Raw genomic sequence first — 27,115 nt, 5'->3', positions numbered from 1 at the left:
AAGTAATTTGCTGTGTTTACTGCAAAAAATAAATACTTAATAAATAAAATAGCCAAATCTGTCACAAACAAATATACCTGGAGAATTAAATAGATGGAAGAGGATTGCAGTCTCCTGTGATGGATAATAACTACTGCAGAAGTCAACTCTCATAGTAAACAAAGTCACAGCACACCAGTGATTCCAGCACGGCAGATTTGATACATAAAGAATGACATAATTAACACAGTTACCTGATTAAAAGAACAATTTATTTTGGGCACAAATTCTTAAGCCAAGGTATCTAAATATTTGATCTGCCTGTTGTCCCTCATTATGCATTGAAATTTATCGTCTTTCAAAGCAGCACCTCCTACATATACCAGTCACAGAAAGATACAAAGCATGTTTAATTCAAGAAGAATGTATTAAAATTTCTATTTGAAGTGCTGGACTAAAATATTACATTTTTGCTTGCAAAATTCTTTAAAAATATAAGCCAAATAATATTATAGAATGAAATATTTAAATTTTTGTTCTTCAAATAACACGCCAAAAATGGTGGAGCATTTATATATATTGTACTACAACACTTCTGCACAACATCTAAATGTAAACCAACTGCAGAAAGATATTCCTCAGATCAGAAGTGCTTCTACCACCACAAACACCAAGTTTTTAACTTTTTTTAATGTACATTTAATATCTTTAATCACCTTCTATGATCTTGCCCGTCTTCAAGCTTAAAAGCTGTTGCTAAATGGCAAGTAAATATCATTCTGAAGACAAAAACATCTACACATTACAAATCATGCGATTACTGTAACATGATACACTTTTTATGCATTAGTAAGTGGATAGCTTAAAATAGGTATCTAGATTTAGTTCTTAATTAAAATATACTTGAAATTTTTCCTTTAAAACTACTGTAGTTTGAGAACAGGAGCTTAAAATACTTGTTTCAATATTCTATGTATGTCCAATTTAATGTACAAACTGCACTATCATCATCTTCATAAGATTCAAGCAAATTACTAGCAAATCCAAAGTTAGAAATAAAAATAAAAACCTTAACATAGCAGCTTTTTTTGCAGTACCTCACCCAAGTTTTATTTGGGGAAGATTCAGGTTCACAGATACATTAGACCTGTTCCTACACTCGAAGAATTGCTATTGACGTGTAAAAGCAGAAAGAAAGGGAACTAAAACAGCATGCCAATACAGGATATCCCTTGGTTCAATACTACTTTTCAGTCCAAGAACAGAGCATTTTATAGGAGAGGAAAAGGAGTTTAGAATTTCCAGATAACTTCACCCACAACAGAGGAGGCGGGTAAAGGCCTTCACAGGACATCACAGTCCTATCAGATAAAAATCACAAGAACTTTGTTGCCTTCCGACACAAAAAGATAATTACTACTTCTAAAGGATGATGGTGTTCCTCATTTTCAGTTTGTATAATAGCATTAGTATAAAAGGAGTGCCATTCAAGTTTAAAATTCACTGTCTAGATATCTTTTCTTGCAGCAAAATTAAAATCAACCACTTATCTCTACAGGCACCACAGCTTCACATCAGTTCACTGAGGACTAGTATCACAATCAAAAAAAACAAAAGGTCAGCTGTAGCAACCCTTCCATAATAGTTTATTTGCAACACCTTTCCCAAGTAAAATAAAAAAAAAAAAAAACAAAACAAAGAGGCAAAGAACAGGAAGTACATACTGTTAACACCCATACTATTTCTATCTCATTATAGGCACGTCAAAACTAGATTGTTACTGAAAGTTTATTGCAAATACTTCAAAATCTGGAGAAATTATAGTCTATGAGCAACAGGAATAGTACAGTGCTTTTCAGACTGTACAGTGCTAAGAGACATTTAAAAAAAAACCAAACAAAACAGGACATTAGCACAAGAATAAGCCCTATAGGAAGAATGAATTTTCTAAGATATTCTGAAATGTAATGGGCACTAAAATGACGAAGGAAAATGGTACTACATACAGCTGTTTTGAAATCTATACAGTACAAATTTCTGAAGTATGCACCATTAGGGTATTTTCATAAATGCCTAAAACCACAGAAATTATCAACCACTATTTCATTCCAGAAATTCCCATTTTCATGAAATAACAATTATATTTAAACAGACTTACATAGTAGTTGACATAATCCAATTTCAAGAATACAATCACAAACCTCTTACTCATGTTGTATAGTACAGGTATTCTCCACATAACTAAGCAGCCCTTAGTATTTTCAAGAGGCTGCACAAGGTTAACACTATCACTCCCCCCTGCTCCAAACAGACAACTTCAGTGCAACCAACACCTTTAATTTTCATGTATATTACACAATAAATCAAACAAAGTATTAAAAAGCATTAAAAAGATTTTAAATAAAACTATAAAACTGTGTTTATAAAAGTATCTTTTAAAAACTATAAAAAGTCTCCAAACACAAAATCCAGTAAAAGAGAATTGCACAGATGAAGGGAGTTGCAAAGCTGATATTCTACGCAAAGTAAACACCTCTTTTGTCACAACATCTTTGCAACATCCCTGTTGCAAAATCTGACAGCAGCAAACTGGCTAACCCTACTTCTAGTGCAAAATCACTGAGAGCATCAGAAGTGTCACATCTCCAAACAAACAAGGCTCAGAATAAATCCTTTGGGCACATGACACTTTTGTTAATAAGGGAGACAACAGCAGACGGACAGCTACACCTTTAATAGCAGCACTATGTGACTGGGTGATCATCGCTGTAAAAATGCAACCCTTGGAAGTAGTTAGAGAGGAAGTCTTCTGGAAAACTAGAGTTGCCACTGCACACTCAAACACATTGAAGTTGGCCCACTGGCCCATCTACCAAAACCAGTATTTTTTTTCTTTTGGGAGGAAGGAAAACACTTTGTGAAAACCTTACCCTTATGGGGGTTTTTTGCGTTTTTTTTTTGTTTGGTGAGGTTTTTTTGGGTTGTGGGGTTTTTTTCTTGTTGATGTTGGTTCTGGTTTTTGTTTTGTGTTTGGGTTTTTGAGCGGTTTTTTTTTGTTCTGTTTTAGTTTTTTAGTATGGGGAAATTTTTCCATAATTCACTATACTGTTTAATGGAACAGTAAAGCTATCTTAACAGATGCCCATTCCTGTCTACCCTGAAGCACACTCCTGCCCTAACATCAGCCATGATGCTTCACAGACCTATTACCTTCTCAAACTTCACTGCACAGTGAAGCTCAGCTTATCAACCCAGCAGAAAACCACTCATTTTTAATGCCCCCACTTCACAGGGCTGAGATTACCCAGGTCAGAACAGTGGAGATGGTGCATGGGAAGAAAGTGGGAGCACAGAGTAGAACCAATTCTTCGCAACAAACCCTGTTTTGCAGAACTCAGCCAGAGAGTTCTGGCCTGTGATTGATTGCTTTTTTGCAAATGCCATACAAGTAGCTAGTGAGCTCAGAGATACTTTTCTACCCTACACAGAATGCATCTCCTAAGAGCGCGAATATCAAGCTACACAAGCTTGCCAGGCACTTTTATTTCTTTAGCCTTTACCAGTAAGGGAAGCACATTTCAAAGCATTTACTTGCATGTGTTTGTTGTCATTTCAATTAACCACCCTGAAGCTTAGAAGAAACAAACTTACTGTCATTTCTTGTCTAGATTAGCCCTCCAAATACCAACTGTTTCCTACTACACAGAAGTACTAGTTAGATAATATCAACATTAGCAGTAATTTTTTGTTCACCTTGAAAAAGTTACTTTCATTTCCATTTAGCTTATACACTGCTCAGGTGTTTTCTCTCTGTTTAAGCAGAAAAAGGTTAAAAACTAAATATTTCCCAATCATAGAATCATAGAATCAACTGGGTTGGAAAAGACCTCCGAGATCATCAAGTCCAACCCCTGATCCTGCCATGATTACTAGACCATGGCACTAAGTGCCACATCCAGTCTCATCTTAAAAACCTCCAGGGACAGTGAATATACCACCTCCCTGGGCAGCCCATTCCAATGTCTGATTACTCTCTCCGTAAAAAATTTCTTCCTAATATCCAACCTAAAATTCCCCTGGCACAGCTTAAGACCATGCTCTCTTGTCCTACTGTTGGTTGCCTGGGAGAAGAGACCAACCCCCACCTGGCTACAACCTCCTTTCAGGGAGTTGTAGAGAGTGAGGAGGTCTCCCCTGAGACTCCACTTCTCCAGGCTAAACAACCCCAGCTCCATCAGCCTCTCCTCAAAGGACTTGTGCTCCAGACTTTTCACCAGCTTCATTGCTCTTCTCTGGACCTGCTCCAGCACCTCAATATCCTTCCTGAACTGAGGGGCCCAGAACTGGACACACCACTCCAGGTGTGGCCTCACCAGCGCTGAGTACAGGGCAAGAATCACTCCCCTTGTCCTGTTGGCCACACTGTTCCTGATCCAGGCCAGGATGCCATTGGCCTTTTTGGCCACCTGGGCACACTGCTGGCTCATGTTCAGCTTCCTGTCAATCCAAACTCCCAGGTCCCTTTCTGCCTGGTTGCTCTCCGGCCACTCTGTCCCCAGCCTGTAGCACTGCATGGGGTTGTTGTGGCCAAAGTGGAGGCCCTGGCACTTGGCCTTGTTGAGCCTCATCCCACTGGAATCAGACCATCTCTCCAGCTTGTCCAGGTCCCTCTGCAGAGCCCTCCTGCCTTCCAGCTGATCAACACTTCCCCCCAGCTTGGTGTCATCTGCAAATTTGCTAATGGTGGACTCAATCCCCTCATCCAGATCATCAATAAAGATATTAAACAGAACCGAGCCCAACACTGATCCCTGGGGGACACCACTAGTGACCAGCACCAACTGGATGCAGCACCGTTCACCACCACTCTCTGGGCCATCAGCCAGTTCCTAACCCAGCACAGAGTGCCCCTGTCCAAGCCATGGGCTGCCAGCTTTTTCAGGAGAATGCTGTGGGAGGCGGTGTCAAAGACTTTGCTGAAGTCTAGACAGACACATCCACAGCCTTCCCTTCATCCAGCAGGCGGGTCACCTGATCATAAAAGGAGATCAGGTTGGTCAGGCAGGACCTGCCCTTCCTTAAACCCGTGCTGGCTGGGTCTGACCCCTTGTCCATCCTGTATGTTGTATGATTGCACTTCGGATGGTCTGCTCCATAACCTTGCCAGGCACTGAGGTCAGGCTGATGGGTAGTTTCCCGGTAGTTTCCTGGGTCCTCCTTGTAGCCCTTTTTGTGGACGGGTATGACATTCGCCAACTTCCAATCATCTGGGACCTCCCCAGTGAGCCAGGACTGCTGGTAGATGATAGCAGCCTGGTGAACTCTTCCTCCAGTTCCCTCATCACCCTAGGATGGATCCCATCTGGTCTCACAGACTTGTGAGGACCCAAACGGCTCAGCAGGCTGTAACTGTTTCCCCCTGGATTACAGGGGGGCTATTCGGCTTCCTGTCTTTGTCTATCAGCTCCAGAGGCCAGCTGTACTGAGGAAAACCTGTCTTAGTGTTGAAAACTGAGGCAAAGAAGGTGTTAAGTACCTCAGCCTTTTCCTCATCTTTGGTGACTATGTTCCCCACCATGTCTAACAAAGAATGGAAGTTTTCCTTGCCCCTCCTTTTGCTATTGATGTACTTGGAGAAGCACTTCTTGTTATCCATAACGGAAGTGGCTAGATCAAGTTCAAATTGTGCTTTTGTCTCTCATTTTCTTTCTAGGTGACCTAACTATATTCCTAAACTCTTCATGAGTAGCCAGCCCTTTTTTCCATAATCGGTAAGCTCTCTTTTTTCCCCTAATTTCCTTTAAAATATCCCTGTTCAGCCAGGCTGGCCATCTTCCTCACCAGCTTGTCTTTCAGCACACTGGGATAGCCTGCTCCTGCGCGTTCAAGACTTCCTTCTTGAAGCGTGTCCATCCCTCCTGATCTTTTTCACCATGATTTTGTAATAGATTTTTTTTTCTAATTTACATTTTCATATTTCAGACGGAAGGTATTCTTAAAACATACTTATAATTTTACCACACTGGTACGAGATGGAACACCAGCACTAACTTTTCCAGTGTCATGGTTCAACCCCAGTCAGCAGCTCAGCCCCACACAGGCTGTTGCTCATTGCCTGTGGTGGGATGGGGGAAAGAATCAGTAAAGTAGTAGTGACAAAACAGAGAGAGACACATAGCTATAACCCTCAAAAAGCTTAAAAGGTTTAAAAATAATTTTGCAGTTTTATAAAACAATAATTTCATTGCATAATTGCATAATGTCAGAGTAAGGTACAATCCCCACAAAGCCAAACAAACAAAAAAATCCACCACATTTGGATGCAACAGAGCACAGAGACCAGAAGACAATCACAAGTTGGTGCCTGACGACCACATCAGCAAGACAATCTTTAGGGAAAGTCTCAGATACAACAGAACTTTCTGATAGTTATTATGGATAAATAAAATAAAATAAAATGAAATAAAATAAAATTAAAAAAAAAAACCAAACAATACAAAACAGGAGAAAGGAGGAACACTAAGTTAAGGACTCTGAAAAATACTGGGGCAAAACTGTACATAGTTCTGAAAGGCAGAATAGGACATTCAAGATTAGCTACAATAGGTACCACAGGATCTATGTCTAAAGTCCAAACACAGTTTTTTAAACATTTGCATTCTGAATAAAAAGAACAATGACAGATGAAAGACCAGAGTCAATTCTACAGTAAATAATGCTGTAATTTCTAGGATTAAATACTTAAGGTGTGGAATATGAAAAGCAAGTTTAGGTATGGCTGATAAATTTGCAGTAAAAGTGGAAATCCAAGTGTAAATCCATGTCCATTCAATTTGCCCTGTCACATACATACCAACAATAAAGTACTTTGGAGAACACAACTAGCTATAAGCACACAAGCTCCTCCTCATATCCATGTGTGTTCCCAGATACTGGTCACTATGGAAACACGAGGAGAGGGAGTGCAAACATTTGTAGAACCTACTCCCATTACACCTAACTGCGTATAAGGCTTCATCTCTCATACTTAAAACTGTAACCCATGTAAAGTTACAGTGAAGTTCTTTGGGAAACAAAGTGTTTTCACACAGCTTCGGAAATCTGACAAGTTCATTTTTCTAGCTTCAGAAAGATAAAAAGCTCAACTGGAATTTGCAGGAACAGATGATATAAACAAAGATGCCTGTCTGTCATTCATTACTTTTACATAATCTTGTCTTTGCCCTATATAATCAATCTTTGATTGATGCAAATTACCACCATTTTAAAATAATAATGCTGACAGTTTTAAGGATTTGCTTCACAGCATCACACTTGTGATCTCTTTCAGTAAGCATCACAGCTCACTAGGAGATATACTATCAGTTTTGATTTATTGCTATCCTTAAGCAAATGGCTGAAGATTTTTACGAAGTACAGTATGGATCAAGATACCAACTTAACAAATGAAGAACTACAAATAATTCATCTGGAGTTTGCCAGTAGTCTCTTTGACAGAAGCTACCACTAGATTAAAAAAAATAAACAAACACTAACTATGGAAATTTGAAGATTTTTATTTCAGCTCAATTTAGGTGACTTTAATATCTAGCAGCACACATTTTAGTGGAAAGATTTTTCATTCTAGTATCATGTAAACTGATTTATGACTAAAGTAGTGTAATAATATCTGGACCACTGACTCAAAGGACAATTAAATATGGCTATTTCAAACATTCAAAAAGGCTCCATGTCCAGCTACCAATTCCTGGTCATCAAGTTTTTAATTAAAAGCTCAAATAACTTGTTCGGCGACACAAGTAGCCAAAGAAACCCCACAAAAAAACCCAAAAGAATCCAAAGTGCCTACACTCAACACTCTACTTTAATTCAAGATCTATTGTGTCCATTAAAATTTATACAAATCTAGCCTACATAATTAATCATTTTGCTTAGTTCAGTAACAATTTATCATTTAAGTAATCAGTACAAAGCACAAACTTTCTCAAAAAATTTATTAATTACTGGAATCCAGAGGGGAAAAAATATATAATTTCACTGTGTATATTTTTTCTGGTCATCTCTTTCAGTATAGCAGTTACATATTACTATGGAGTTTCTTCAGCTTCAGTAAAAGCCTCTTTTGAAGGCAACGTGCTATTGCAACTGTCTATTAATTTGCTTTTACTTACATGCATTTTTTTTTACATAAAATGCTAATAGGTCAAAATACACAAACTACTGTAAAGATAGTGTATGGGCATCTTCTGAGCTGACTACTAATTACATTTCAAATTTCCATTTGCAGTTTGATAGAGCACTTCATAAAAACAGAAACAGAAAAAGAGAAATACCATATAGTTACTACTAATTTCTGTACTGCCATTGTCTGTGGTGTGTATTTCAACTACAGTATACTACGGCTCTTTCACTAACTATACCGAAAGCATAGACACTGACTTGTACTTAAAACTCGCACCTTGCTGAAATCTGCTTGTACATTGCATTTAGGTTTTTCACATTACATCCATCCACCTGGACTTTAAGCACCTGAATCTTCAACATTAAGAATATTATTTGTTACAGTTCTTCCTAAGTTTGATGTACAAGTTAACTAACACGTCAGACAATAATGCGCAGGCATAAGCGGATGTCACTTGAATATATAAATAAATGTATTTAACCTTTTCTATTATATGCAAAATACATCACCTGCAAGTATCAAATTAATAATCACCTTATAATGCTGACCAAAAAGTAACAGAAAGTTCTGCATCAGTCACTTTTCTACTCCTGTTTTATTCCATCCTTCAGTTCTTTGTTATTATGTTAATTCACAGTGTATGTACTATATAGTTTTATACATAAAATGTTCATTAAAAGTGGTAGTAAATTACAGCCCAAAGAAATACTCTAAGCGGTATAATAACTAATTTTCATACAGATACAAAAATTGAAAGTTTTTTTACACTGTAGAGTAGGCACAGCCATTTATCAACTACATGTAACCTAACAAGTAAAGAAGTACAATTAATGTAACAATACAGTTGTTAGTTGCTTTAAAAATGTGTACACACACACACCCACTCTACAAGTAAGCCCACAACATGGAACAGTTGGTTAAAAAGCTCAATAAATGCAGTACTTGTTAAAAAAGGAAAAAAGAAAAGAAGCACAGAGTGGTGAAACCATATAGCTGACCTTATTAAGACACTTAGGAGTTACTTTGACGGCGATCCTGGCAGCTGAACCAAAGAAGGATCTGTGGAACCAGCACAATATTCCGAAATTATCTGCTGTGCACTGGTAATTCCCTACAGCAAGGACTCAAAGGCCCGTGTCACCACTACAAAGTCAATGCTGCCACCTAAGGGTGACGACACCATATTGTACTTATTGTCAGATAACTTACGGAAACCTTTATGTAGAAAATAACGCATGCATAGTGCTTCATAAGCCTTTACAGCAGATACTTCTTTATGCACATGTACACCAGTACACCACTTTTTTCTTCTATTAGCATCAAACTCTATATAAATGTTTTATGGTAAGAACAGTATTACAGAAACTGTCCAGATGCAACAGATCTAAACAAAAAAAGTGGAAAAAAAAAATATCGAACTCTGAGAAATAAACTGTATCAGATTTCTAAAGAACTGACCAAACCATTTTACTGAGTTAAAAAAATGAATAAAGTAAATGTTTCAGAAAGGCTTGTTGAAAGACTAAATTTTCCACAAGGCTTTTACTATTAAACAGACATCTCAAACAGTTCTTATGAAGGCATGGCTTCCCATACCTCAGCTTAGTATCAGTACAGTTGTTCAGTGCATTTCTAAAGCGCTGAACTTACTTCTTTGGTAAATCCACCCAGGGAGGTGGTGGATTCACTGTCCCTGGAGGTTTTTAAGATGAGACTGGATGTGGCACTTAGCGCCATGGTCTAGTAACCACAGCAGTGTTGGACCAAGGGTTGGACTTGATGATCTCGGAGGTCTTTTCCAACCCGGTTGAGTCTATGATTCTGTGATTAGTTGGTTTTGGTGCATATGTAATGTGTTTCAGAAACTAAAATACAAGAGGGACTTTATTGCTACTATTTTACAGCACCAGTACGTCATCTGTACAACATTTTTGCTTTAGAAAACTCTAATTTAATACTTGACGGAAGATAAAGCACCATTATCCAAAACTACAATATAGAGATATCAATCTCAGTATCGACATAATTCTTTACCATGAGGGCAGTAAGTCACTGGAAAAAGCTGCCCAGAGATGTTGCGGAGGCCTCATCTCTGGAACGGGCCAGGTTGGATAAGGCTTTGAGCCTCCTGGTTACTGGGATGTGTCCTTGAACATGGCAGGGGGGTTGGAACCAGATGATGTTTAAGGTCCCTTCCAACCCAAACCATTCTATGATTCTATAATCATCCTAAATACATATAAACATTTAGCAAGCAATTAGTTATTGAGAGATACTTTAGCTGAATCACTATCAATTATGTAAGTTCTAAGTATAACAAGTTACATGGAGTTACAGTGCTATGTGATTTAGTATGTTGCTTGCTTAGGATCAGTAGCTGGAATTGCTGAAGCCTTAGGCCAGAAGCTGCAAACTTGAACCTGGATAAGCTTTCGGTTGGAATAATTAATTGGCTTAGTCATCTCCCCAGTAACTGCTACAATGCTGTGCTTTGGATTTAGTATGAGAAGAATACTGATAACACACTGAAGTTTTGGTTGTTGCTAAGCAATGTTTATTATCCTAAGTCTAGTGGTTTTTTACCTTTCCATGCTCTGCCAGTGAGCAGGTGCACTAGAAAACCAGATGAGGAGGCTACAGTTGCCAGCAGAAGCTGCCACACAACAAGACGTCAACTCAAAGTTCAAGAAAGAATCCATTAAGGTGTTACAAGAGCATAGAACAAAAATCATTATTGGAACACAGCGTGTGAAGAGCACATGAGCAGCAGCGGTATAAGTCATAAGGATATAAATTCCCAGGGATTTCCACTCTATTGGATTATTTATTTTTATAAATCCAGTGCCTGAGACTCTGCTGCAGACAACCTGGTTGTGCCTAAAGAAGGAAGTGTCCACAAAGAAAACCAGCAGCAGGGTCCTGCTGAACATGAGATTTTGGTTAAAAAACTGGTATTGAAGGGGTAAGTCTGAACAACTACAGCTCTTTTTGAAACCTTGAATAATGAAATAATGTAGTTCGAAAGTAATTTGGGAAAGTATGCAAAAAGAAGCATGGGAAAACACCCCTTTTCCTGAAATTCCTCCAAGTAGAACAGTTTTAAGTAATTGTATATAAAAAGTAAAATAGCATATGGTATACGTTGTGGGGAATGGAAAAAGGATAGGGATGTTACAATCTTTTGGAGTGTTTTTCAATAAACTTTCTTTCATTTAGTTGCTACCAGCGAAACAAAGTAAGTTATGTCTATACATTCTACACCTCTGAGGTGTTTATATGCCTCATAATACTGACTTCTCTCCTGAAACAATTTATCTGGACTAAACTGAGAGTAAAGTACTCTCCTCTCCACGTTTACCCTGTGTCATGCACAGGGTACAATGCTGAAGTGTTTTGTAGATGACTTGTATGAAGTAGAAAGAGAAATGCTTCCCAAAGTAAAAAAATAGGAGGAGGGTGGGGAACCTCAGTAAGACATAAATGAACCAGATTACACAATGCTGATTTTATATTAGGATTATTCCAGTCAATGCTTTAAAAGCATATGTTAAGTGTTCTATTATGTGACAAAACTGAAATGTTTTGTTTAGTCTACCTTAATTCTTTTTTACTAAAACTAAAAAAGTATATTATTTACATATCTCAAATATTTTAGTTTCTATCAAACATAGCATCACAGTTAACATGAATTTCAAATCGTATCTGCTGCAAACTGCAAAGGTGGGCAGAACACTAACAGAATACTCACCTTTAAGAAAATCGTTAAATTAACGTTAAATAACTGTAAAATATTTACTAAAGAATTGTTAGCACACATCAAACATATTGCCAGTTGGGCCAAAATCTCAAAGTGTTATCTTGAAATGTCCACTCACAGCAGACACTGTTCCTGAACAGAAGCAAGAGACTAGAAAGAACTAAAAACATGGTCAAGTTAGAACATAACTGCCTTAATGAGGCAGTTCCCTTATATCTGGGAACCATCAGACACATAATTTGTCTTTAAGGATCTACTTCACAAGATCATTTTACTGGAAAGGAAAAAATGCTGCCAGCGTTCTACCTATAGTAGCTTAGTTGCAGTATTATTTCCCATCCACCCTTAAAGGGCTTGAAAAAGAGAAAGGAGATTAAGGGAAGTAAGTCTAGAGGTAGGAATGTTGTCATTCTCTTCCACTATCTAAAACTCCACCTCCCTTTATCTTTAGAAGATCTTTCTCATCATTCACATCCAATTCATCATGAAAAAAACACAGACATTGAGTGGAAAAGGGAAGAACAGATTTGTAACTTCTATCTGTTAAGTTTCAGCAACCACTGTATTTTAGCCATTTTAGCCGTTAAGTCACTCAATTAAGGAAAGGTAATTAAAAAGAAAATAGCGTGTAAAATCAAACTAGTTAAGTGGAGGAGGTTTTTCTTCAGCTCTAAAATGAGCTCCCAAATCTAGATCAACTCTATTGATAATAAAGAAAGGAGAGTTTACAGACAGCTTGTACCAAATTGCTTCTGGAGGTAATCCTCGCCTTTGGGTGCACTGTAGTCACAAACTTCTGCATCTCTCTATGATGAAGTCACAAAACCTTTAAAACCTTTCAGGATTCCACTCTTCTATGAAAGGCTGCAATGAAAAGTGTTAATTCTCCTTGAAAATTCAGGCTAAGTACACCACAGTCGATGTCTAAGTGAGAGCACTATAAGCTAGTGTGGAGCATTTCTTTGATTTTGCAGCTGAAGGTATGTGCTCTCTATCTGGGGTGGACAGACAAAAAACCAAACAAACAAAAACAAAACCAAAAAAAACAAAACCACACACACAAAAAACAAACAAAAACCCAACAACAAACAAACAAACAAAAACACGCACAAAAAACCAAAAACAAACAAACAAAAAAAAACAAAAACAAAAACCAGTTGGTTAACAGATAACAATGAAATTAACCCATTCATCTTCCACCAGCTGAATTTACATTAATCATGCACATGATGGAAACATGGAAGCTATAGCAGTCCATAGCAGTCATGACCATAAAATAGGAAGTCCAACTAAACCAAGAAGCTAAGAAATTTTCTGGTTTTGTCTGGGCACAGTTATAATCTGTTTTCTGAATTTCTGATAGATTACTTGATTGTACCAGAGTGCTTGGAGACAGATAAGGAGAGACATCCCAACATACCAGCACACACAAGCTTCACTATACTTAAAAGTCCTGCAGTGTCATAATTTTTTTTCACTAGGTTCCCAATTCAGCCACTATGCTTCAGAAAAGAGGCTCAGCATATAATTTTCTTTAATTCAAAGCACAGAAGAAAAATAAACATATTTTCAAGAGATATAAATCCTAAACAGTTATACAAACAACAAAAACCTTTTATTAATTTAGCCTTGCAACATTAACTTTTTCCTCTTAGATCTTTTGTGCCATTTATTATTTGCAGCTTTCACTTATTACCACGACATAATCAGCACTTCAAAGATAGGAAAGGCTCTAGTTTTCTGTGAAATGTTTAGCATATTCAACAATCAGAACATAAATTCTGCTTTCTCTGTTTCTGCTCAGTAGTCTGATAATGGAGTTACTTAGCAACAGATGAAGCAAGTGAACTGTGCTGCCTGATTCACGCACATTTTACTGCAAAGTAACATTCACAAAGGCATTATTTAGCTGCTGGTTGCCTTTGCGTGGTTGAAGCGAAAAAACCCATTAGTGTGAGACGAGTCTACATGAAAACTCAACTATCATGTACTATCTGTAATGCACTACACATCTTGAAATTAACAGAAATTGCCTGTAAGAGTCACATTTTGAGCACCTCTGAAAAAGGAATAAACAAGAAAATACAAAACACAGACTCTATTTGCAGTATTCACATGGAAGCTACAGCAGTTGCTTACAAAGCTGGGGAAGGAGTATTCTTTCCGCAGCATACTGACAATCTGAGAATTTCAAAAACACAAAACAAGCCCTCGCAAGTCAAGAACACTCTTCTTGCCACACAATATTTTGATTTCATAGAATGAATACCTACTTATTTTGAAAACACACACACATACACTTATTTCCCCAAACCACCTTCACCAAAAGAGTAGGAATATTAAAGGTTTTTTTTAAAAAGACAGTCTTACAGACAAAAGTAACCCACAGAATTGGACAAATCATTTGCCAACCACTACTCCCTCTTAAGATAACTCCGTGGCATTAAACAGTTACTACTGTTTTTCATTTATTTTGGAATGTGAAAACTTTTCTTTTACCAACTGCATGAGAACTTGTGCAATTTCTTTTTGTTCATTGTACAAAATTACATTTTCAACTAGATTTGAAAGTCTCTTGCCCCTGGCAAGGGGAAAGCACAGCAGTTTCTGAAGCTTTGTCATATAGTGGCATTGTTCAAGTGTTATTTTATTCTAAAGATTCAACACTCTGGAGTTGATAACAGCTTTACAACTTATTTCATGTTGTGCTGGTTTAAAGGTAAACCGGTAGGGGAAATGAACCCAACTCAAAAGAGATTATAAGTCAGAATAACAATTTAATAAAAATAATACAATAAATACAATTATACAGACAAACAATTGGTTTTAGCCCACAAAAACCCAGATGTATAACCCAGCACCGTGGGGCATTAACAGAGTGGTGTTTGTTGGCTCCCGTGCTGAGACCCACGTTGTTCCCTGAGTCCAAAGTAAAAGGAGAGTAAAAAAAAAAAACCTGTTGGTGCGAGTGGTGGTCGCAGTCCAGTCGAGGTTCTGGTCCTCCTCTGGAACCCACGAGTGGTACCAGAAGTCCCAAGACCCCAAGATTATATACCCTCAGGTTCAGACAGGAATGCCCAGTACCTCCCTCAGGGTAGGGAGTTCTATAATGGGTGATTGTGAGTCGTGGGTGTGAGGACAGGAGCATCCTCCTATCTCAGAGGCCTCTTAACACCCAGCTTATAGCCTGAGGGGTCAGGTGTGCTCTGGGCAGCTACTGCAAATGGTCTATTGCTAACAGTTTCTGGGCAATGACATGGAGGCTGTAGAATACACAGTTTGGGTTACACCCACACAGTGATGAACTGGTCCCAGCTGTTCTACCTAGGACATATGTTTAGATATAGAGATTTATGGAGCTGAAGTGGGACTTTACAAAGCTAACCACTGAGATCTCAGTTTGGTCATTATCTCCTATTTTTTCGACTTTCCACAATTCTGACCAAAACCAATAGTTATCTGCCTTTTTTTTTTTAAATATAAACCATTCTCAAATCAACTATCTTAAGCATTAGTATATCTTTTATCTATTTGAAGTCAAGTATCAAATAATTCTTGAATATAACGTACATTGTTTTCTTACAATCACAATTTGTTTGTTCCAGTTGAACAATTTTTAAACAAAAGGTTATAACCATAACATTAGCTGATAGTTAAAAATTCAACTGCAAGCTTGCCTACTTACTTGCAAGAAAAAATTTTAAAGAATAAAACCCAAAAACCATAAAGTTCTGCTTTATGTTCTACTTTATGTTCTACTACACCATTTAGTAGCTACTGGCTTTCTACATTGGAAACCATCATTTCAGAAGCTCTTATAACTAGGACACAAAATCGTTTTATTACTTCTCAACTTCCTTTTACTAGCACAGGCACACTGCTCTACTTTATCTTGATGAGAAAGTGGCATATTTCAAGACAATATTATCAGAGCATATTACTTGTAATCAAGAACCCAATCTCCAAATATCTTGTAATTTAGATAAGTTTGCATTTTTTACTGTACTCATAGAAACAAAAGAAACATTCCACACGAACTAAGCATTTTCCTACAGAAATCAGGCATCTCCCAAACAATTACTCCTGGAATGTTATGTTGAAAACTAAAAGTTAATATGTTTAGCTTAACTTGTACTTTGGGTCACCTTCCAAGCCATCTCTGCAGAATCGCAATTTTCACAGCTAGAGAACGTTTTTAAGCAATTCACTGGCAAAAAGCAGCTATTCAGAAGAACATTTTAAACAGATAAAAAGAGAAAGCTTTTGACAATGAAAATACCTTGGGAAGTAAAAAATCATGATATGTACTTACTAATTTGTTTTCTTGCATATATATTCTTTGCAACTTCAGACAGCCTTTAGCTATAATGATCATTCCTTCATCTGAGATCTTGTAACATTGCCCAAAATGTATGTCTTTCAATTCTCTGCACTTTGAACCCAGCTGCAATTAATGAAATCAAAGGAAAAAGAAACAACAACAGGATTTGACTGAAGAGTCAGGAGTTAAGATTCCTCCTCTTTCTTCACCCCCATTAAAAATAATCTTTCTTTACAGAGTTCTTAACTACTACATGCAAACAAGAAAGATTTTAATTACATACATGACAAAATGAAGCTGCTAAATACAGTCAATAAAACCGAGCTAAGAACAGCACATAAGAACTAGGGGTTTTATAGGGTATATATGTAAGTAGCTAACAATGCCTTTATGCTCAACCATTAACAGCATATTTGATTTACCCTAACTACTTCACAGCTTAAGCTAAATGCTCTTTTAACACTCAGAGAGTTGATGAAACTTTCCTGCATGCCTAACAAAGAAAGATGTGACACCTTCAGCATTCATGATACAAAAAGGAGTTACTTAAATGCAGGTTCAGAACAGCAACCAAGCTCAGGAAAATTCAGTCAGACAGAAGTGAAGTATAGGATGCCAAACTACAGATTTAGCAATAAAGGGGATCATTTAATCCCTAGGTATTAAAAAGAAAAAAAAAAAATGAACAGCATTTACTGGACCGAACTCACCATAAAACAATTTTTAAAACAGAAGCTTTTTTCTGATTTTAATTAAATCTTAAGAGGAGTACGGAGTACATTCTTCCAGGTCCCTTTTTGCACTTGGTAAGAAGTTGAAATATACTAAGTTTACACAGGAAATTTGTGGAATAGATGGTTACCTGCTTCAGGCCTTCATCGGTGAGTCTGTCTTGATTGCCCACATGCACTTTCTGAAGAAGAGGACACTGAGAGGCAACTGCAATAATAGAGGTGTCAGAAAGCTGTTTACACCTGTAGGCAGTATACCTTAGGAGCCCAGGACATTTAATTGCTAATATGCATACTCCTGTATCAGATACATTGCGACAATCAGAGATATTGATTTCAGTAATATTCTGACTTCTTGATGCTATTTTTTCCAACAGTTCATCAGTGACCTGCAAAGAAAAAAAAAAAATACTCAAAAATAACTTTTTCCATTAAAATCTTTAAATTTCACTAGCACAAAAATGACTATTTGAAAGATGCATTTCCATGAGCTATTGGGAGAATGTAACTACATACCTTTACAAATACCACCTATGTGAATATTTTACTGTAATTGATTTGTTTGGGGGGGTGGGGTTTTAATGCTTTTGATGGAACATGGACAATCGGGAGAAAGCCAATTCTGACAAAGACTATTTAGATTGTGGCTAGATGCTTTCATGATAAAGCTGACAGAGCAACAGAAGCAATATCTAGACAAACAGAATAAATTTGGGCAGCTCCAGGAATTTGTGTTGCCACAAAAAGAACCACAAACAGCTGCCCAACTTGCCAGAAGATCTCAAGTTCAGACGGAGTTCCACAGTTAGGAGGGCAACCTGGACCTACTTCCCTTTTCAGTAATTGCAAAGAGGCTATGTGTGACGTCCTGGTATTAGAAATATAAATTACTTGCTGGTAGAACTGCCTTATTAAGGTTTAGGGCTTGATGAGTTTCAGTGATCTCAGCTCCTGGGGGAGGTAAACAAAGCTTGGGGAGATGATGTACTACTCGCAGTAGACACAGAGAATGCAGAATGTACAGACCACAAGTACATTTGGCAGAACTCCCAAGATAAGCAAGAAACTAACAAAGCCAACTCAGCTGAAATCAGCTCCAACTGCGTAAAAGACAATTCTGGCAGGGGGAGATGGCAACCACCACAGATCACTGATACAAGAAACCCACCAGCCCAAAAAGTGGAAGACTGAGCATGTGGATTAATTAGCATAAGAAGAAGTGACTCATTTAACCAGCAGAAGGTAGATTACTAATGAATAAGAGAACCATGTAACTTGTAACCAGTGAGCATTACTGCCTTTGTTTACTAAAATGTATAAATAATGAAAAGTTTTGATGGTTCTAGTGCTGGCTTTGTGGATTTACCATGCAGCCCCCCCCCCGTGCAGAACTGTAAACAAATCAAGTATCTCAACTCTGTGTGGGGATCAGCCTCTTGTACCCCAGGTGAAAGAACTTGTTTTGGGACAACAGTTTTGGTGACTCAGATGGGACTCGAACCCACAATGCCCCTATGACTGGCTAGAAACATTTGCTAGTGATAGCAGACCAGCTATCGGGCTGGGCAGATATCGTTAGCCCTAATTCTGTTTGTTACTTGTAATAATGTTGTGTGGAAGGGCAGTGGTTAAATACCTTGAAACTTTTCTTTACCCTTGTAGTATGTTAGTGGGTATGCTCGATTAAAACACAGGGAGGACTGTTGAAGAATACATTTAGTACAGGTAGCTCTGTGTGCAGCTGCAGTGGAACTACAGCCCGAGGCAAGAGGTCATGAACTGGTGCTGACCCTTTGCATAACAAAGGGCACAGGGACCTGTGCACAGCCAGGTGAGGGACACTCAGGGACACAGCAGGAGCCGAGGACTCAGCAAGAAGACCCCACACTTGCCCCCATACAGACTGTGAGGGTTTAAACACCCAGGGGTACCTTTGTTCAAGGTCCCTCCTCAGAAGCACCAGCTCGAGCTGTTATTCTGCTGTTGCATTATGATGAAATTACTTTAAGGATCCAGAGGTCTGAGACTCTGATAGGGGAAACCTGGGGTTGAGTCCATAAGGAAACTTGGTCTGACTATGTGAGTGTGGGGGGTCTGGGGAGTCAAGTGGAGCCTCCATCGGCTCCCTGGAGCCACCAGGGCTAAGGGGCTTCAATCTCAGTTTAGGTGGTAGGAATGTAACTTCCAGAATGGCTCCTGAATGGTTGGACAGGGAAGTTTCCTTAACACCTTGGTAGAAAAATGATTCTGTCGACCTCATACCTGCACACATTGTAGTCAGCTAACAAGACAATAATCTTAAAAGAAGACAATTCTACAAAGCTCGTAAGCAACATGAGATATCCTTAAGGTCAAGCTTGTAAGTTAGAGTAAACACACAAAAACTAAGCAGGTAAGACATAATACATAGAACTCCCTCACTTTAAAAGTTTAGTTTCAAAAAACCTGACATGATGAAATTATTTCTAACATAACAATTTAGAACTACTTATTCACCACCTGGCACAGATGAGATTTAGCTTTAACCCTAAAGAGAGCAAGAGAGCAACACGAATCTCTCTTGGTTTTGTCCGATACAGTTAAGGAACAGTCTTCACTGCATTCAATCTGTTTTCCATTTGTAGCAAGTCTAAGCTTTTTTCTTGCTATTTCATCAGGGAGCTGTTTGCTAGACAACGGCTGAGTTGCTTTTTCCTGGGGTATAGTTAATGTTCTTCACAGTGGCTAGCGCGGGGCTGTGTTTTGGATTTGAGCTGGTTTGTTACTGCTGAGCAGGGCTTACACAGAGCCAAGGCCTTTTCTGAATTCCATACTGCCACACTGGTGAGGAGGCTGGGGGAGCACGGGAGGCTGGGAGGGGATACAGCTAGGAAAAGTGACCCTAACTGACCAAAGCAACATTCCAGAACATATGGTATAATGCTCAGTATATAAAGTGGGAGGAAGAAGGAGGAAGGGGGCCACGTTTGGAGTGATGGCACTTGGCTTCCCAAGTCACCATCACACGTGATAGAGCCCTACTCTCCTGGAGATGGCTGAACACCCGCCAGCCCATGGGAAGCAGTGAATTAATTCCTTGGTTTGCTTTGCTTGTGTGTGTGGCTTTTACGTTCCCTATTAAACTGTCTTTATCTCAACCCATGACTTCTCGAGCTTTTACCCTTTCGATTGTCTCCCCAGTCCTGCTGCTGTGGAAGTGAGGGAGGCGCTGCTGGCTGTGGTTAAACCACCACAGTGACAAATTTAAAAAAAAAAAAATCTAAGTAAAAACCACAAACAAACAATGCCTGATCAAAGACACACACACAAAACCCCCCACAACAAAACAAAAAAAAAACAAAACAGCCCAAATCACGAAACTCTCCCCACACTTCTCCAAGAAGAACATTTGTGCTTAATATGGGTTTCAGAACTCCATAAAAACCTGGCAATTTGTTAGAACAATGCCACAACTGATAAACTCTAGTGAAATCCTTTACTGGAGATACCTAATAGACAAAACCATTAAAAATCTTTGTAGCAAAATAAGGCTACAGCTCAAGACACTGAAGAAAACATTTTTTTGACACACAACACCTACAGAGCTAAAAGACAGGCTCATGGTGTGAGGGTGCTTTGGAGTCCCTTGAGGAAAGAAAATAAAAATCAGACAATCTGCTACATAACTTTTCTATAGTGGTTCAGAAACATGTTAACTAGTAATTCTAGAAGCAAGAGAATTTGCATTCTCTCTTATGAATTGGTGACCTGAAAATAATACTCCGTATGTATTCTATATTCCAACACAGATGAGTTCATATTGTTCCTTCTTCAAATGGGACCCTCGAATTCCCATGAATTTTCATGAAACTCTAAAGGAAGTGTTTATAAACCCCTGCAAGTAACTAATTAACAAGAAACTTCAAGAGCGTGATGCAGACCTGAGACAGGTAACCCACAACCCATTTCAAACAGCACTTGTCCTTACACCATTTAACAACAGATCTCAGTCAAAATACACTGCATTTAAATAAGCTAATGTAAGGGTCCGGACACTTTCAGCCTAGAGTAAAAAAATCCTTGAAAGCACAGATATCACCATTTTTTGTGTTTCTTTTGTTTGCCCTCAGTCCAAAGTACAAGTCCTGAGTCATCAAAACACTTTTTCTGCAATGATATTTTCATACCTGCTGACGACTACTGAGATCCAGTTGCTTCCAAAACTGAAAATCTAAACAGAGGTCACGCCAATATTTACAGACTAATGACACCGAAAGGCAACGCTCATTCAGAGATAAGTTGGAAAATATCTGTAAAGAAAGAAAAAAAATATTTGTCAGATGTAACCATATTTTGAAGACAGAAATATTTTATTACTAATTCATCTTGTAAAAGACAGGAAAACATTAACATGCGTTGTAACACACAGATCTAGAACTTGCCCCCAACTTGATTAGTCAGGGACAATAACAAAAAAACCTACATCCCCGAAGAACAAACAATACTAATAAGACACCTCAGCACAACCAAAAACAGAATGTATCCTACTTAAGCTCTCATTTCTTAGACTAAGTTTCAAATATGCTTCTGAGATGGCATACCTAAAGAATTACAAATACAAGTATTAGCTCAATGTTATTTTGCAAGCCATTTAAAAGGTGTTTTCATTCCCATTCTGAAATGGATGGAAAACCGTTCCTTTTATTTTTTTAACTGAATAGAAGAGTCAGAAAGGTATTAAAACACCAGTCTTGTGGGAAGGGGGTATGGGATGGTAGCACAGATTAGCAGAGCAAATCAGTGCCATACAAGGGAACTTAAGCACACAACTAGCATTTTATACCCCAAGGTTTTGAGCACTATAGCTGCCTGCAAAAGTCACAGTTTATTCTTTTTTATGGTAGGCTCATAAATTGCTGTAACATTTATTACATTCAGCCCTTCCACAGAAGAACTGTTGGTTATTAATAAATATAAAAAAAGGTCTGCCAAGAGTTTCATACGAAGGTACCATGTTACCACAAATGACCTTATATCTACATGTCATCCTATAATGAGAAAGGGCAATAATGGCATTAAGATACACAGCACAGACCGCAAAACGTGAAAAAGTCCTCCCACTCTTCTGACGAGGACATCGAATACTAAATAGAAGCACTACTGCCCATCTCAGGCAATTTTCTCAAGAAAATCTGAAAGTACTAGAGAGAGTCCACAGGAAAGCACTGAAGTCTAGAAAACATTGAAAGAAACTACTAGCACTTGGGAGTTTAGCCAAGGAAAAGGGATGGCAAAGGGGGTAAAAAAATAAAGAAAAGGGTAATGAAGCACTGAAATATAATACCTGGCAACTTACAAAACTTTCATCATTGAGTGGTCTTTGAAACAGACTAGATAACCAACTGTCAAGAATAACCACCATAAACCTAGAACAAGGGGTACAGTTATCTCAGCAGCTTTAAATATGCATATCCCTACAAGATCCCCTCATGAAAGAGAGTTGTAGTAAGAGGGGAAGGGGTCAAATTCATGACCTTCTGTAAATGCTTGCAAGATTTATCATTCCCATTTTCTTCTTCTAGCTATGAAAAACTCACAATCTCTTATGCAAGACTCCTCAGTGTTGAAGGATTGTGTGTGAATCCTGTTTTCTTGGGGGCCCTTGCTTGACCATCACCAGAGTCAATGGATGATTCTCCTGAGGCAATCAGTTGAACATGAGCAGATAGAAGGGCAAATCAACAATTGCCTGCTTCCTCTCTGCAGTTCTCTGTCTGTAATGGTGAATCCATGGACAGAACGAGGACACGGCTGTGATCAGTACCCAAAAAATACTGTCTCCCTCAGTCAAGGAGAAAGAAAGCACTAAATAGCAAGTGGTAATTTGGCATCTGACACTCCTGCTGTAAAAGTGTCATTCTAAATGTAAGAAAAGGTGACAGCATGACAATGCTCGGCAATTTTCAGGAAAAGCAGTAGGAAACTTGAATTCCTGCTATCAGCAGGGAACAGAAAACTGAATCTTCTACCAGTTACAAAAACCTTAGAAGAGAACAAGGCAACGTGATCTACATTACATTTAGACAGACATCTAACTGACTCAATACTAAGAAGGATATCAAGGTTGGCATCATAAAATTCTTTAACCAGCCTTTACTCCAGTAGGAAATAAATATGCTTATTTGGGGAAATACCACCTTTACATTGAGGAACAAAAGCTTGCAGATACAAAGAACACAGCAAACACAGAACAGGAAAGACTGTTGCTAATCCAGCTGCCGCTGTGAAAATGAAAGCCCATAAATAATTTTTGTATTTTATTTTGTTTGGTTTGGGTTTGCATAGCAAGGTTTTGGTAGTGGTGGGGCTACAGAGGCGGTTTCTGTGAGGAGCTGCAAGAAGCTTTCTCTTTGTCCAGAGCTAGTGCCAGGCAGCTCCAAGATGGATGCATCATTGGCCAAGGTTGAACCCACCAGTGACGGTGGCAGCACCTCCGGGATAATGTATTTAAGAAGGGGAAAAAAAGCCATCGGGCAGAAGCAAATCACAACCAGAGAAGAAAGGAGTGACAATCTGTGATGAGGAAGGAGCAGTAGAAACAATGTATGATGAACTGACCGTAATCTCTACTCTGGTCCCCCTGAACCCCTAAGGGAAGGAGGTAGAGAATTATGAAACGATTAGGCCCAGGAAGGAGGGAGGGGTGGGGGGAAGGTGTTAGTTTTACTTCTTTTTATCCTACTCTGATTCGATTAAAATAAAATCAATTGATTTCCCCCAAGTCAAGCCTGGTTTCCCCATTTCAGTAATAGGTGAGTGATCTCCCCCTGTCCTTATCTCAACTCATGATCCTTTAGCCATATTTTCTCTCACCAGTCCAGCTAAGGAGGGGAGCAACAGAGCTGCTTTGGTGGGCACCTGGTGTCCAAGCAGCATCAACCCACCACACTACCACCCCACTAAAAGCCCTCACAAATCACAGACCTACTGCTACTGCATTGCTATCATTGTTTCATGCAGTAGTAATGAAGAAACAAAAGAGAAACAAGTTTGACTCAGTATTTGACATAAACAGTACATCTGCATAGACAATATCCTGAAAGAAATGCCTGAAAGCATTTGTAGCCATGTTTTAGTCCATGCTGTATTGAATTCTAGCTGCAGAAACAATTAAGGAGTGTAGAGGTGCTGCAAGTTGACTTCTTAGAAAACAATCATCAGAACGAAGCCATGAGGAGGAAAAGCAATGACAAGTCATTTCAGAAGTTTCAGCACAAACAGGAGTAGCCACATAAGTTACACAAGCGATATGTGTTCAAAGACAAGGCCTTGTCTGCAGTAGCTGTAAAAGTTCCAGCTATAAAAGGATGCTGAATAATGCCAGGTAAAACATCAACTTCTCTTCAGAGTGTGCAATTGTTAAAAAAAGATGTATTGAACTACACTAAATGGAATTTTGCAGCAAAGACTATACATATTCCAAGTAGTGACACATCATCCTTACATTAAGGGATTAGCTTAGTTACTGGTACATAGTACCAGTACTTAGTTACTTAGTTACATAGTACACTAATGCATAAAACACTTCAACTCACCTTGATGACTTTCACCACCCTTTAATTCAATTTTATTCTCTAGATATATACTGATACTGTGGCAGCTAATTTGTCCTGACTTAAATTTTCTAATTCCCAAGGATGTAAAAATACAGCTGAAAGCTAAAACCGGTCTTACCCCCAAGCCTGTTCATCTAATTCCTGCTTATGACAGATAACTTTCTGAAGGCAATGGTTCTACTAGTTAGCATGTTTAGTTACTGAAAATTGTACTCAAACATGTACATTTTCATATCCACTGTTCCTTTTGTTCTCCCACAACTCTGTCTAATCCCCCTTCCAAGCACCAGAATATCCTTCAGCATTGTCAACAGGGAAAAAAAAGTTTAACAACACTTTCTAGAATCATTTCACACTTTCTTTTTTACCCTGTTGGCAAAAGGTAAGGGTAGAGGAAGCAGAGTTCTGCAAAAGATGCAAACTCTTGTTCCTTACTCACTCTCAGTTCACCCTCTTTTAGCTCAAATTCCTTAAAGATGTCAGTGCTTCCTGCTTCACCCTTTCATGTGATAGTTAAGATTAGTGGGTTTCTCTTCCCCTTCAATGGATGCAAGAGACTTTCTGGGACTTTCTGCTCCCCACTGATGGCCTTATCATACCTTCCAGACATAGTATGTTCTTAAACATAAAGCTCTTGCTTTGAAATAAGATTTCACACAGACTCATTGAAGACCATTAATGCCTTCCTTGCCTCATTCTCTAATAGCAAGACCAGTTGCTCTCCAGGTATCCAGTCTGCTGAGCTGGAAGACAGGAAGCAGAATGAACCCCCCCCACAATCCAAGGGGGATTGTGCTACACCACTTAGACACACACAAGCCTAAGGGGTCAAATGGGATCTGGGCCCTGATGGAGCCAGTGGAAGTGCTTACCAAGCCACTTTCAATTACTTATGAGCAGTCTTGGCTAACCAGGGAGGTTCCAACTGACTGGATGTTGGCAAATGTGACGCATGTACAGGATGCATGTGGCACGTACAGGACAATCAGGGGATCAGGCCCAGCCAGCACAGGTTTGTGAAATGCCTGTCTTGCTTGACCAATCTGATCTCCACCTATGTCAATGTGATCCGGTTGTTGGATGAGTGAAAGGCTGTGGATGTTATCTACCTGGAATTCAATAAAGCCTTTGACAACATTTCCCATAGCATTCTCCTGGAGAAACTGGCAGTTCATGGCTTGGACAGGTGCACTGTTTGCTGGGTAAAAAACTGTCCGGACATCCAGGCCCAGGGACTGGTGCTGAATGGAGTTACATCCAGCTGGCCACCAGAAACAGTGTGGCAACAGGACCAGGGCAGTGATCACCTCCTGTGCTGGGCACTGGTGAGGCCACAACTTGAATCCTGTGTCCAGTTCTCCATTCCTCACTACAAAGACATTGAGGTGCTGGAGTGAGTCCAGACAAGGGCAACAGAGATAGTGAAGGGTCTGGAGCTCAAGTCCTATCAGCAGTGGCTAAGGGAGCTGGGGTTGTTCAGCCTGGAGAAAAGGGGGCTCAGGAGTGACCTTATCGCTCTCTACAACTACCTGAAAGGAGGTTGTAGCCAGGTAGAGGTTGGTCTCTTCTCCCAGGCAACAAGGAAGGACAAAAGGAAACAGCCTCAAGTTGAGGTAGAGGAGGTATAGTTTAGACACTAGAAAAATTTCTTCACTGGAAGGGTTGCCAAGCACTCGAACAGGTTGCCCAGGGAAGTGGTGAAGTCATCATCCCTGAAGGTATTTAAAATGCACGTAGAAGTGGTACTTAGGGATATGGATAAGTGGTGGAGCTGGCAGTAACGGGCTAATGGTTGGATTCTATGACATTAGAGGCCTTTTCCAATCTAAATGATTCTATATCGAAAAGAAAATCCAACAATGCAACACTCAGGACAGCAAAAGCCAACTAACAGCTAGAGTTAGTTTTCAGTCAAATTACAAATCACATGCTGAACTCTGAATTGATACAATCATACAAATCCCTTACATGAGAAAAGCCATGTAAACAAGTTGTTTAACCTTTCAACAACAAAATGCAACTAATTTCACAGAATTCCACCTGAGTCAATCCACCATTCTAAATCAGGTGATGGTTCCATTGATTTTAATGCAGTTAAAAACTAAGTCCTTGCATGGCACAACTTAGACCATCAAAGAAGAGTGCCTGATCAAGTTCCCAAGTTCTGGGGTTTTTCTGAACTTCCTAGAATAATTTTTTTGTGACACAATGGATGGGAAAGGAAGAAAGAAGATGCTGATTAATATTACTGAAGAGTCCAACCAGAAAAACTAGAAATAAAACTTATTCTGTGTAATTGTCTTCCTTACCCCCGAGTCCCTACACAATGAGCTTCAGACATTAGACCCTTAAGACATCCACACTCCTTCTACATGAAATGTATGCTAGATATATCAAGCTGTATATTCAAAAAAAGACTACTTTGAACTTTTGCTAAATGTTAGCATTTCAGCAGGAAGAGAGAAGAAAAAAAAAACCCTCACAAACTAACAAAAAAAAACCCCAACCAAAAAAGCTCCACAAAGCATCCTATAAATATATATTTTTTTT

At 38.8% G+C, this 27,115-nt stretch overlaps 1 protein-coding gene across 1 annotated transcript in view; it reads right to left on the bottom strand.

The window, feature by feature from the left end:
* FBXL17 (F-box and leucine rich repeat protein 17) overlaps positions 1–25,674 on the bottom strand; it is a gene marked incomplete at its 5' end in the record, with an annotated part of 274,284 nt that extends 248,610 nt beyond the window's left edge. Inside the window, 5 exons of the mRNA XM_039385142.1 lie at positions 16,231–16,362; positions 17,102–17,359; positions 21,137–21,259; positions 22,306–22,375; positions 25,544–25,674. Coding sequence (XP_039241076.1) covers positions 16,231–16,362; positions 17,102–17,359; positions 21,137–21,259; positions 22,306–22,375; positions 25,544–25,674 — 714 coding nt within the window. The remainder of the gene's footprint in view (positions 1–16,230; positions 16,363–17,101; positions 17,360–21,136; positions 21,260–22,305; positions 22,376–25,543) is intronic.
* Positions 25,675–27,115: the final 1,441 nt, after the last annotated feature.

This window comes from Pipra filicauda, unplaced genomic scaffold (genome assembly GCF_003945595.2).
Source record: "Pipra filicauda isolate LSUMZ 115617 unplaced genomic scaffold, ASM394559v2 scaffold399_size640512_pilon, whole genome shotgun sequence".
Taxonomy (NCBI): Eukaryota; Metazoa; Chordata; class Aves; order Passeriformes; family Pipridae; genus Pipra; species Pipra filicauda.
The sequence above is the reverse complement of the archived record's forward strand: the minus strand, read 5'-3'. Positions and strand labels throughout refer to the sequence as shown.